This window comes from Nicotiana tabacum, chromosome 11 (assembly GCF_000715075.1).
Source record: "Nicotiana tabacum cultivar K326 chromosome 11, ASM71507v2, whole genome shotgun sequence".
NCBI classification, from domain to species: domain Eukaryota; kingdom Viridiplantae; phylum Streptophyta; class Magnoliopsida; order Solanales; family Solanaceae; genus Nicotiana; species Nicotiana tabacum.
The window spans coordinates 59,093,974-59,108,118 of record NC_134090.1 but is presented as its reverse complement, the minus strand read 5'-3'; the positions used below and the strand labels follow the sequence as shown (position 1 = coordinate 59,108,118).

General features: G+C 38.4%; 1 protein-coding gene across 1 annotated transcript; it reads left to right on the top strand.

The window, feature by feature from the left end:
- The first annotated feature begins 11,817 nt into the window (after positions 1 to 11,817).
- On the top strand, positions 11,818 to 12,210 carry LOC142165868 (uncharacterized). The gene has a single exon (XM_075224249.1). It carries the CDS (start codon positions 11,818 to 11,820, stop codon positions 12,208 to 12,210), a length of 393 nt encoding a protein of 130 aa, XP_075080350.1.
- The last annotated feature ends 1,935 nt before the right edge of the window (positions 12,211 to 14,145 follow it).

The window sequence follows — 14,145 nt, the reverse complement described above, 5'->3', positions numbered from 1 at the left end:
TTCCAATTAAGAATACAAATGAAGTGCAGAGTGTAAATTTGCTCTTTGGTGAAACATCAACCAATGGAATAATTTGGTGATATCATATTTGAGCCTGTTGGATGAATGAGGTCTTGAAATTGCTTCGCTAAGAGCCTGTTGTTTGATTCTTTAAATGGTTGGCCAAGTAATGGTACACGTAACATATTCAATATGAACGGAATATAGGAATGACTTAGCTTGTTGACAATCAACTCATACTCCAAGTTTCAAGCTTACTATTTGACATAGGCATAAAACAAGATGGAGAAAAAGTAATTAAAAAATTGATTACATATGAAACGCTTAGTTGAGGAGGGAACTATTCTCATGGAAAGATAATACGTGGAGTTTTCTTTCATTGTTACTACCGCTCCCTTATATTTGGGGATCTTGACATCAACCTATTTTAGGTGAGAGACACCTCTTGATTGTTCAGTGTAAAAAGTGGAGTTACTTGATTTTAGAAATCACAGTTTATTCCGTTATTTATGACACGGAAGATATAATATCAACAATTTCTTTTCCTTAGACTAACGTATGTTCTTCCGCAGTATGGCCATTATTTTATAAGCTTAACTTATATGTATTAATAGTGTAAAAATTTATTATATTATATTTCGCAGTACGGCTATTTAACAAATTATTATAGTCCAATTACTAATTGTAATGATAATTAGTAGTATCTGATTAGTACCTTTACATTCTATGGTTGCAAAGGTTTAGTTTTTACCGGACACTACTCTTCTCTTGCTCCTTCTGTTAGGATAGAAATAATCAGGTGTCATGCATAAGCTAGCAAAATAAACTTTCAGCGACGATAAATCAGACAACAAAAAAGAAATATACCAAAAAAGACACAAATATTTAACGTGGTTTGGTCAATTGACCACGTTCACTGCGGAGATGAACAATCCACTATATAAAAGAGAGTACAAAAAATTAAGGTCTTTCTCTCTCTAGAATGGAAGCTTCTCTCAGCTAAGGCTGAATGGTGAGGAAGTCACGGACTGGAGGGTGAGGACAAAGAGGAATATCAAATCAATAGGGGAATATTGCTAGAAAGGTGTTCCCTAATCGGAAGATGCGAAGAAAACTAGAAGTTTGAGTGTGATACAATGCGTAATACCACTTGAATTGAAGCAAACACCAATGGCAGGGTCGTCACTAATAGTGACTCCGATGGCGAACAATCATTTGACAACCTCAGTGGGAACAAGTAACCAAATACATGCACAAAGTTCTGGGAAGAATTCCTGGGCGGACCAGGTTGAAGATGAAGAAAAATCCAAAAATGAACCAGGTAATGCTAAAACCATATATCCTAAATCGTGGAGCACTGCTGTGGGAAAATCGATTATACGTGAGGGCTTTGATTTGGAAGGAGAAGGAGAAACCTCCACAAATGTCAAAATTACTTTGGCAAATGTGCAGGAGGAAATTGAATACTGGCAGTCTGCGGTAGTTTGCTATGTCCTGGGATTGAACCCCCCATTAACTGTAATAGAGGGGTTCTTCAAGAGAATATGAAAGCCAACATTACGTGACCATTGCAGAAATTTTGGACACGTAAAGGAACACTGTAGGAAACTATAGATGAACACACAAATGAACCAGGCAACATAAGAATGGAAACCTATAAATGGTAAAATCCAAGTTGAAGTGCAAAGAGGAGAAGGCAAGAAAGAAGTGCAGGAAGAGGTGAGAAAGCCAAGGAAAGCAGTAATGCAACCAATTACCACTCCTTTGAGGAACTCATTTGCTACTTTGGAGGAGAAACTAGAGAAGAATGTAGCTCAAATAGGGGTAGTGAATAAGAGGAACCAAACTTGAATAACAGAAGGACACCGGAAAAACAATAGTCTTATACAGAGAGACAAGGAACACAATACATAAGTAGTACAATAGTGGATGCCATAATCAATAGAGGTGCACAAGTGAAAAATGGAATAGGTTCAAGTACTATGAGGGGAGGAGGAGCCCCTTCACCTAATGGATAAAGTAGGATTCTGGAATGCCAAGGGCCTAAATAGGCAAGACAAGCAGAAAGAGATGAATCTGTTTTTGCACAACTCTAAAGTTGGCCTATTTGGGTTCCTGCGGGCAAAAGTTAAGAGGTCTAAAGCATTAAAAGCTGCTCTTAACCTTTTTAATTGATGGCATTTCAGTACAAACTTAACTCATCATCCGGGTGGTAGAATTTAGGTGCTATGGAAGCCACAGATTTTCAATGTGAACATCACAAAGTGTCTACTCAGATTATGCATTTTATGGTAAAACATAGAGGAACTCAGTACAAGTTTCAAATAACGATGATATATGGCTTCAATGATCAAGTCCTAAGAAGAGGTTTATGGCAAGAAATTGAACAAATATACAGCACTATGCAAGTACCATGGGCAGTAATGAGGGATTTTAATTGTGTCCTACATAGAGATGAGAGAGTGGGAAGACCAATATCAGTATCATAGACAAAGGACTTCAAAGACGTGTGGGGAAGTGTTCACTCAAAGAACTCAGGTCTTCTGGATCATTCTATACATGAAACAATATACATGGGGACAATAGTAGAGTCTATAGCAGAATTGACAAAGTCTTAGTAAATGAGGAGTGGTTGTTGATACCTAATTTTGACCTCACATTTTTCAAATAAGTAAATATACTTTCAAAATATCAATTTGCATTATGACTTAATTTACAAGAGTTATACAAGTATTTTTTATAATATTTCATAATTTTTAGAGCTTTAAAATTGATTTCTTTGCATTTAAATTATTTGATTATTTATTAATTATCTCTTAAATTATTTTTGAGATTGACTCAATCATCTAAATTTATTATTTGTATCCACATATAGATTTCATAATATTTTTACCCCATTTTACATAATTATTACATTTTTCACATTATTTGTGCCAAATTACATTTTTTTTATATTTGTGTTATGTTAAGTTATTATTTTCAATCAATTTATTACATAAATTATATTAAAATATCCATTAAATATTTTTATAAATTATTTTACTAACCATTTTTGTGTATTTAATTTATAGCCCAATTCAAGGCTAATTTAGGACCTAAGTTAATGGCCCAAACACCCCAAACCTTAGCCCAATCCGCCCCAGCCCAAACTAGATCCCCTCTAATCCTATAATCCGACTGAGACCCATTTTTCTAACACGCCCGTCTCCATTCGATCATGGCCGTTGATCTTAATTGATCAACGACCCATAATAAACCCCATTCCCCCTTATATCACATAACCCTGAAACCCTAACCCATTTCCATTACCCAGCAGCCCCTGTATTTTCTCATCTCCACTCTCACACTAAACCCTAACCGACCAAGAAGATCCCTGCTTATTCTTTCCTTATACGCGTCCATACGCGGATTTACTTACCTTTTCTTGTTACTATTACTTATTTTGTGATAACTTTCGTTAACATTTCATTTATGGCAAGCCAGATCCGGCTTTTATTCTATGATTCTGGGTGCTATTATGGTTCTATGCACTGGAAAAGAGAAAATTTCTCTTATATATGGTGTATCTCTGTTGATTCCGCCATGATTGGGGCTTGTGAATGATTTGCCCTAATTTCGATTCCAACTAGGGTTTGGATTCCCATTTTTCTTTTACTGGTTCTATTATAGATTGCGTGCAATATTTTTTTTCCTGATTTAGGTTTTATTGAATATTTTCCTTGTTCATCCTTCTTAATTTGAACACTATATAAACCCCTCCCCAGTTTTCCCTTTGGAAGGACCTTAGACTGAAAATAACTACCGTTGTTCTCTTATTCTCTCATTTTATATACTATTCTGAAATTTGAGACCTTGGCCGGTTGAAAGCCAAGGCCACGAGAAATTTGATTGTTGCTCTTTCTCAATGGGAGCATTGCCCAGGGTTCACTTGAAACCCTTGGGAACTCTGATGCACTGGGAATTTAGGGTGTTATTGTTTGTTTGCTATTAACACTGAAGTATTGGTGAAATCACCCTTCTTGTTACTTGTTCTTCTATAACTAGTAATGTATCTATGACTCTTGCAATTTCCTTTTCCCTCTGTTTGTATTCCTATTCTGCATATCTATGTCTCTAAGAATTTGTATGAATCGACAAACCATTATATTTTATTGAAGTTCTTCTTGGGACTCCATGCCTCCTAGTAGTTCATCCTGTCTACTTTGATTCTGCCTTCTTAGGCTTTCCTACTAATGCATGTGTTCGAGTGCTTGTTACTGTTGTTTAATCTAAGTTTGGTTTCTTTCCTTGTTCAATATTGTCATGATAACTGATGCCCAATATGTGTTCTGACTCCTGTTGAATCATTCATGTATAACTTAGTGCTTTCCTAAGGGTTAGTTCTTGATCATGTTATTAGCTAATCATGCTTTTTTCCCTATTTAATGTGTGCTCCCTTATTTGTTCACTCCTGTGCTCGTTAATATTGCCTAACACTTCTATGATGAGATTCAATATATGGTTAAGACCTAATGCTTGCATATCACGAGTTTTGATGTTGTTTTTGAACCTTTATCCAATGATTGATGCTCAACATGTTAAGTCTCATGTTCATCTAAGTGATATAATTACAACTGTTGTAAATTATACCCACTAGCCTATTGTCATGCTATTTGTGACCACATTCTCCTTAGACTTTCGCGTTAAAAAACCTTCATGTGAAAACTGCCATCCACTTGTTCATGTCTATGACTTTGCTAGATTCTCATGGTAATTGTCTAAAGTCCTTTAGGCTAATTATGGACTATGCTTTGCTTTGAAACTCTATCTGGCATAGTTTACTAGCTTATGATGTTCAAACCTGTCATCGAAAACTTGTTTTATTTATTCATATGTGCCTGTAAAGGATTTTGTGTAACCTTATTTGTATGTCTTTGTCCGGAAATCTCTGCTCTCTCTCTGTTAGCTATAACATTAAAAGATGAAACTCCTAAGTCTTAAAGTTCGCCTAGTACCAAGCTTGTCACCTATGTTGCTATGGTTAATTAGTATTCCATGGGTAAGAAAGGCAGCTGTCTTAATGTTTGGGCCTAGTTGTTGGGCCAGTTCGGTACTCAAATTGAAGCGTATTAATAGTCACTTGGAGTTTAGGCATGTTCATCACCTAAGGTTCCAGGCTTAGTTGAAGACATAATCAGCCTGGGGTATCCTTTATTTGCTTTATTTTGGGCATGCAGCCGCCCTATTAAGCCTGTAACTATTTTATCCTATTTGGGCATGTAATAATCTATAGTAACGAATAATGAGGATATTACTGGAATTGGGGGGAAACGTGTACATTCTAACGTTTGCATAAAAGGGTAAAAAACATGCCTATAGGATCTATGTGGTTTATTTGCTATTTGTTCAATATGCCTTATATGCTATTTAGTTTCATGTGTAGAAAGCATGCCTATAGGAATCATGCATACTTCATTTGTACAATGTTCAAACATGTTAGTCTAAGTATTGGCCATACTTCTTCTATGTTATTACATACATTTAGACATCATGCCTATAGGATGTGATACATATGCATTGCTTAACTAGAAACCATACTTATAGAAATTCAAATAATCAACTAGTCAACTGCTTCTATTACTTTAGTGTACTGCCCATTTAGATACCATGACTACTGGACTATAGATACCTTCCTATAGGATACTGTCACCCGCCTAGAAAATATGTCTATAAGGATAAAGTGTAATAAAATCAGTTGTCAACCGTTAGAAATCCTGCCTATAGGATATTGTTACTCATCTTAGAAAATATGTTTAAAAAATCAATATCGTAAACTCTGAGTTTTCAAATAGATTTACTGCCTCATAGTACGAACAAGTAGAGATTAAGTCTATAGGACCTGCAACTCTTTTGATATACAAATCTGTTAGCTTAAAGCTGCAATGTTGCCTGCACAGTGCTGAAAAACAGAATCATCTAGAAGCCATGCCTATAGGACTTAACGACTATAATACGTCTTAATTTTGAAATGTCCTACTGCCTAATCTAAAAATCTGTGATTGATCGCATGCTTTTTGTGCTTATGTGTGGATGTTAACTTGAGTCTTTCATTGCTATTATGTGTAGTCCTACCTGTTTTTAATGTCGCCTAATTTTTATCATTTTGAGCATCCTAATTAAAGTCTAGAACCACCCTAAATAGTAGGTCCAAATCCTCCTGGACCATAGGCATGGGACGGACACGCATAGGACACTACTTAGAATTGAAGTAGAGTGCCTTTAAGTAAACAACTTCAATATAGTAATTGTGTAGCAGGAGATGATAGTCTGTGCCTGTCGAATAATATGAGCAACCCCCTTACCTTAAGGGAGTTGTGAAGTATTATTTATGTTGCACGGGGTGATCCTTTAGGCTAAAAAACTTAGGACTCCCCTTTTCCTTTATATACTTGTTATCTACACTTAGTCGTTTAATATAGACCAATGTAGTTGTATCCTTCTAGTCATTAAGATTTGTACCGATACACATGTTATAATAATATTCTTTGACTTCTAATCTCTCTTTATTTATTTGATCACCTAGCCTAATTACACAATCCACATAGCATAAATTTTGGCTGGGACCCACAGTTGTGGACCTCGAAGAGTACCTAATACCTTCTATTTGAGGTAATTTGAGCCCTTGCCCGATCTTTAGTGGCGTTGACTAGTCAAACAGAGTTATTCGCAAATAGGTGCCCTTACACACCTTAAAAATCGTTAGGTGGCGACTCTTCTCTTTTAATACTTCATTTTAAAAAGTTGTCACACGTCAAAGTCCACTTTTCCGAGAAAAGGAAACTTAGGCTCTTACCATAACAAAATTGACTTATGTGGATTACTTTATTTTATTTTTTTATTTGTTTTAAAACTGCTATCACATGCACATCCCTTCCCATATTCTCCTTTGTTTGCTATAATATGTATGACCGCTCTCCATCTCTTTCCATCTTGACTGCTATATTATCCTTATCTCTTTACCTGCTTCATTACATTCTCGCACATTTTTCATGAGCCAAGCTGACTTCTTTCTTTTGTCTTTCTTTTCTTTCCTCTTTTTTTCATGTTCACTTTTGCTATTTTATTTTCTGCTTCTTACATGCAAATACTTGGCAATGTGTTATTATTTCTGCATAAAGCATGCTCCGCATCATACTCCACTCGTGCCAATTATCAACATAGCAGCGCTTGATGAGTGTCTGAGCTTCCTTGAAAATTATGCTTTTAAATCGGAAAGGTTTATTTGCGGTAGACTAGTCAATCAGCGGTGCAATTGACAGTCCCGTACCTTTTTCTCTCAAGTTGTCTACTTGAGAGTACCAGTCTAAAATATTCTAGAAATCCTACTCTAACTTGCAATGTACATGCATCATGTTAAACCTAGTATGAGTTGGAGCGTTATTGACATAAAAACCTGCTAAGATGAGCCTTGTCCAAAGTCTGACGGGATTTTCACAATCCCAATTGACACTATCATATTATGTGCATTACTTGGAGAAAATGTGCCAACGTGTTGATCATTATTGCGTAAGTAGTCAAATCTGGAGGGGAAAGGGCTAGCCTTTGTTTGTTTGCAGAAAATCAAGAATGAAATCCCCAGGTTCAGTATGGTCCAAAGCATCCCACCTTTGCTACTTGACTGGTGGAAAGACCTTGCACCTTGCCACAAAAATTATGTGAGAAGAGTACTTGGTGACCTTCCTTCCTTGCTAAACATTCGACTAAATAGGGAATAGATTGAGGCTACTACCATGTTCTGGGATGAAAAAAGAGTTGTTTTTCGATTTGGCAATACAGAAATGACTCATCTTCTAAAAGAAATAGGAGGCTTCGCCAAGTTTTCGTGGGATAGTCTGGGATTATTGGTACTAGAGAATCGCACTCCCTGTGGTTTTCAAAAAATGTTGGGTTTTAAGAAAAATGAAGAGTTGCTCTGTCTAAAAAAATCATACATCTCTTTTGAATTTCTTTACGAGCGTTATGGGCATAGCAAGTCGTATCGTCTTCATCATGATGAACTCACCATTACTTCCCTGGGTTGGACGCACCGCCGGGTTTATGTGTTCGTCATCTGCTTCTTGGGGTTGTTGATATTTCCAATGAAGGGAGGAAGGATTCATACTCGCTTAGCCATGGTCGCCAGGACCTTGATGGAGGGCATTGGAGGACAAAATTATACCATTATCCCTATGATCTTAGCTGAGATGTACCACGCTCTAGATCGGTGCATGCTAGGATTTGGACACTTTGAGGGTTGTAATATGTTCCTACAAGTCTGGCTGCTGGAACACTTTCAGAGAGGAGAGTATCGTCAGGAGCTTCTGCGAAGGCCATTGAATGACTACATAGCCAACCATCATCCAAAGAAAATGACATTTATTCTAGACAGGTTTGCACAACCTGGAAATACTATAAGTTGGGTGTGTTTCTTCAGCAATCTGACCGACGAGCAAGTTCATTGGATGTTTGAATAGTTTCTTAGCAGTGAGTTCATCATCAGGTCAAGAGGGACTACTCATATGGTACTGATAGGGTTGCGAGACATCTATCTTAATTCCCCCATAAGGGTAATGAGGCAAGCAAAAAGAAAAGAGGTCATACCTCGGGTTTCACACATGGTCCAGTACAAGGTAGATTTCAAAGGAGATGTCATTCTATTTAAGTTCGAGGTGAAACATATGTGGAACCAAAAGATCATTGTGGAAAGAGAAACCATTGAGCCAGACAGGTATCACGTCGGTCATATGTACTACTACCTATCATGGCTGGAAGATGACATAGCGGGAGACGTCAAGCCAGGAGTTAATCTGAAGGACAAGATCAAAGATGAAGTAGCTGAGGCACAAGTTAAGTATAGAAGGCTACGCAAAAGGGTGTTCAAGTCTGAATTTAAACATTTGGAACATCACAAAGTGAACATGGAGGCGATAAATAAATGGAAGGAGATTGACACTAAGTTAACGAAAAGATTGGAATACTTGGAACAAGGATTGATAAAGATAGAGGGGAAGATGAGAAAGAGACTCTCGGAGTGCCAAGGGATGGATGGCGGTGAATGAGGACATCTAGCAAAAGCTTACTTACTACTGGATATGCGGGATCTGGGGAACCTAATTGATGGGGTCAAAATAGCCAAGCATGGAGAATGTCCTTCAAGGACCAAGTAGATGATGTTCTTTACTGATTTTTAGCTTAGATTTAGATTTCTATGTAATAGGGCTAAATTCCATTAGTAACTTTATTATTATCAATTTAATAAAAGTTTGTTTTGACTCATTTTTCACATTAATGAAATGAAGCACATGTTGACATGAATTTTACCTTACTAACTTGATTACCTTTTGATTTTTCTTTTCTTTTTGATTATTCCCATTCCCAAAGGTTGGTTTGTGTATGCTGGCATCATCAACATACCACACCAGATCTAGAGGTTCTCCACCTCCTCCTCCACTAAGCAACCACAAAGGCAAACGCAAAGGAAAAGGTTAAGATGGATGATTTAAATGGTATCAGAAAAGACAATGCTACTATGGCAGAAAACGTTGAAACTTTAGATGGCCGAAGCACTCGGGGAAAGAATGAGTTGGTTTTATATTTGGAGCAGAAAATCCTAGAACCACAGGGCGAGCTTGAGTAAGTCTAGAATTTGACAAATCTCTCCCTTACCCTCAATGTTTCTGACATCAACCAGCAAAACCCGACTACCCAAAACCAAATACCGCCACAAAATACACAAAACCAAAACCAACCACCAAATTCTCCCGTACCACACCAGTATCCCACACCTCCCTAGAATATTAACCAGCTATCAGTACCAACCCCTCAACAACACCACCCTCATCTAACTCAATACCTATAAACCACTATTTATCATACTCCCCAAAATGCACCACAACCTACTCCTGATCCCCAAAACTCGACCACCGACCACCCGTATACCCAAGTTCTAGGAACCCATCAAAGCAATCCGATATATGTGAAAACCTTATATCATACCCTATAACAACCCTATACATACCTGAATCAACCGGGGAGGACATGCTCATTAAAAATATGGCAGAGGAACTCAAAAAGCTCACTGGTAGAGTCCAGAGTGTTGAAGGTGGTAAAGACGTTGAAAGTCTAGACTATGAGGACCTATGTATCCATCCAGATGTGGAACTGCTGGAGGGTTACAAACCTCCCAAATTCGAAATATTTGATGGTACTGGTGATCCGAAGGTACATCTAAGAATATATTGTGACAAGCTTGTAGGAGTGGACAAGAATGAATAAATCCGCACAAAATTGCTCATGTGCAGCCTCACAGGAGACTTCTTGTCTTGGTATATCAATCAAAACCCAAAGAAGTGGGTTAGTTGGGTGAGTATGGCATTAGATTTCATGGATAGATTCAGGTTCAACACAGAAAATACACCAAACATTTTCTACATTCAAAACCTCAAGAAGAAGCCGATAGAAACCTTCTGCGAGTATACTCCTCGTTGGAGATCAGAGGTCGCAAAGGTAAGGCCAGCACTTGAAGAAGAACAAATGAACAAGTTCTTTGTTATAACTCATGATCCGTAGTATTACGAATGGTTGATGGTCATTGAAAATCACAAGTTCTCCGACATCATCAAACTAGGAGAAAGAATAGAAGAAGGAATTAAGAACGGGATGGTGACCAATTTTGAGGCACTGCAAGCCACGAATAAAGCTTTGCAATCAGGAGGCATTTCGAAGAAGAAGAAGTGGGTGCCATGATGGTAGCCCAAGGCCCTAAGTTTCCCCTCACATACCAAGCACCTCCACCCACATATCAACCCTCACCCCCAAGATACCAACACCCTGTCACCACATACCATACCTATAATACTCAACCTGTATATTACCATTCACCTCCACCCACCCGCCAAAACTACCCTAAGCCACGTCCGAATTTTGACCGCATACCTCCAATACAATACACCCCAATTGCTGAATCCATAGACCAACTATATGAGAGGCTAAAGGCCAATGGTTATGTTTCTCCTATTCTTGCTGTTGTTATTGAAAATTCCTCTCAATGGATCAACCCCAACAAAACATATGCATATCATTCAGGCATAAAGGGTCATACCATTGAGGAGTGTCGCACGTTGAAAGGCAAGATTCAGACGCTGATCGATACTAAGGTCATACATGCAAAGGAAGCTGCACTAAATATTTGTAACAACCCTCTCCTAGATCACAGAGGTGAGGGAGTGAATGTGATAGAAACTGGTGAAGAATGGAATCAAGAAGGGTCCATTGGACTCATTTGAGAGGGAGACGCTATTAAAATATCTCCTTTCACCCTCACGCTAGTTGTGGTACAAACCTATGCGCCATTTGAAGTCGAGGTAACTACACCATTAACTATGATGGTAGCTCCCACACCATCTTAAAAGTCTGATGTCGTCTCATGAGATTACGTTGCGGAGGCAAGAAAAAAGGGAAAAGCAAAAATGGAGGAACAGATACTGCACAAGGTATCACTAGAACTGGCAGAGTTTATACACCTGAGAATTTGGGAGGAACAAGCAAGGAAGCTGCACCTAAGTTGCCTGTTGTCGAGACTGGTACTGTTGATATTCGGAGAAAGTACAAGTAAGGGAGTACTCTATTGTTGGCCACTTGAAAAAAACTCCCGCTCAAATATCTATCTTATCACTACTGCAAAACGCAGATGCACACAGGAATGCTTTGATGAAGGTGTTGAGTGAAGCGTATGTAACCACCAACATCACTAGTGGAGAGATGGCTAACATGGTCGAACAGGTATTGTAAAGCCATAAAATGACTTTCCATGAAGATGAATTACCACCAGAAAGACTAAGTCACAACAGGGCATTGCACACCATCGTGCAATTGGAAGATAAGTTCATTGCCAGGGTCTTGAAAGATAGAGGTTCGAGTCTTAACATATGTCCACTGACCACTCTAAAGAGACTAGGTAAAGGCCTGCATGCGATACGAATGAGAAGCATAAATGTGAAGGCATTTGCTGGATCTCAGAGAGCCACCGATGGAGAAATCAATCTCAGTTTACAGATGGGTCCGACTTGGTTTGATGTCGAGTTCCAAGTGCTAGACATATCTACTACTTACAATCTATTGTTAGGACAACCCTGGATACATGCCGCCAGGGCAGTGGCTTTAACTCTACACCAACCTGTGAAGTTTGAGTAGAATCATCAGGATGTGATCATCCATGGAGATGGAAGCAACCCTATCTATACCAACCAGACCGTTCTAGTCATCGAAAATAGAAGGAAGCTGGCTGGAGAAACATACCATCACATTGAATGAGTCAATGCAACTAAAAAGGACCAATGGTCGAGAAACAAGATAGAAAGCATACTGCTATTGATAGGGTATGAACCCGACAAGGGTCTCGGCAAAACGCTTTAGGGGATCACCAAACCCGTACAACCACAGTATCATGACACGACTTTTGGACTCGGATATGAATACACATGGAAAGAATACCAAGATTGGATAGAACCATGGCATGCTCCTTATTATCCACTGGAAAAACTCGTACCACCTCTGCACCAGACATTCCATCAGGATGACATGATGTGGGGATCTAAGGAAGATGAGGTTTTGGCTGGCATGAGGAAGTTGTTTCTAGATGAAAAAAACATGGATTGTAGTGGAATTGTTGAGGAGGAGGAAGACCTTACCATTCAAACCAGGGAAGAAGGAGTTATTCTCAAGAACTGGACCGCTACACCATCCCGAGCCTGTCGAGTTCCTGGGTAGCCTGGCAAATTAGTATGAATTATTTTCAAATAGTTTTAAGCATTTGAGACATTTTTCAATATCTTGTTTTGAAATAATTACTCAATCCATCGAGTCGTACTTGTTGACGTTTTTAAAAGTTTTATTAATGCATTACTACTTTTTATATTTATTATTATCTTTCTATATTTCTTTTCAGCATAATTATTACATATCCTGATGAACCTACGACTGTGATATGTAATGAGACAACACAACATAAGGACTGTGATTCGGAGGATCTAGAGAATGATATAATACCTGAGGAAATTGTCAAAGAAGTAGAGGACTTTGAAAATAAACCAAAGTCTAATTTGGAGGAAACTGAGGCCGTTAACTTAGGGGATTCCGAAACGGTCAAGGAAATGCGTATAAGCATTCATCTATCACTGTCGAAGAGGGAGGAGTATATCAGATTCCTAGAAGAATATGAAGACATCCTTGTATGGTCCTACAATGCTATGACTGGGTTAAGCACATCCACAGTAGCTCACAAGCTACCCATCAATTCCATATGTCCACTGACAAAGCAGAAGCTCAAAAAATTCAATCCAGATATGAGTTTGAAGATAATATAGGAGGTAACCAAGCAAACTAAAGCCAAGGCTCTCCGAGTGGTCGAATACCGGACTTGGTTAGCTAACATTGTGCCAGTTCCAAAGAAATATGGGAAAGTTAAAGTATGTGTCGATTACCGAGATCTAAACAGAGCAAGTCGTAAGGATGATTTCCTGCTGCCCAACATACACATACTGATTGACAACTATGCCAAGCATGAACTCCAATCCTTTGTGGATTGCTTCGCAGGATATCATCAGATCTGGATGGATGAAGAGGATGCCAAAAAGACAACCTTTATCACACCATGGGGAGTATACTGCTACAAAATGATGCTGTTTGGTTTGAAGAATGCCGGGGCCACCTACATGAGGGCCAAGATGACTATCTTCCACGATATGATACATAAGGAAATATAGGTATACGTGGATGACGTTATCATCAAATCTAAAAGAAGTTCGGATCACATAGCAAACCTGAAGAAAATCTTCAATCGGCTTCAAAAATACAATTTGAAGTTGAATCCTACAAAATGTGCCTTTGGAGTCCCTGCTGGAAAGTTGTTAGGATTCATCGTCAGTCGCTGAGGGACTGAGTTAGACCCATCAAAAGTCAAAGCTATCAAGGACTGCCGCCTCCAAAGAATAAGAAAGATGTGATGAGTTTTTTAGGGTGCCTCAATTACATTAACCATTTCATAGCACAATCAACCATGATATGTGAGCCAATCTTCAGAATGCTAAGGAAAGATGTTGTAATGAGTTGGACTGAAGAATGCTAAAA

Bases quoted from the DNA above. Each gene is read 5' to 3' on its own strand.
- LOC142165868 (XM_075224249.1), top strand. From the start codon at position 11,818: ATGACTTTCCATGAAGATGAATTACCACCAGAAAGACTAAGTCACAAC.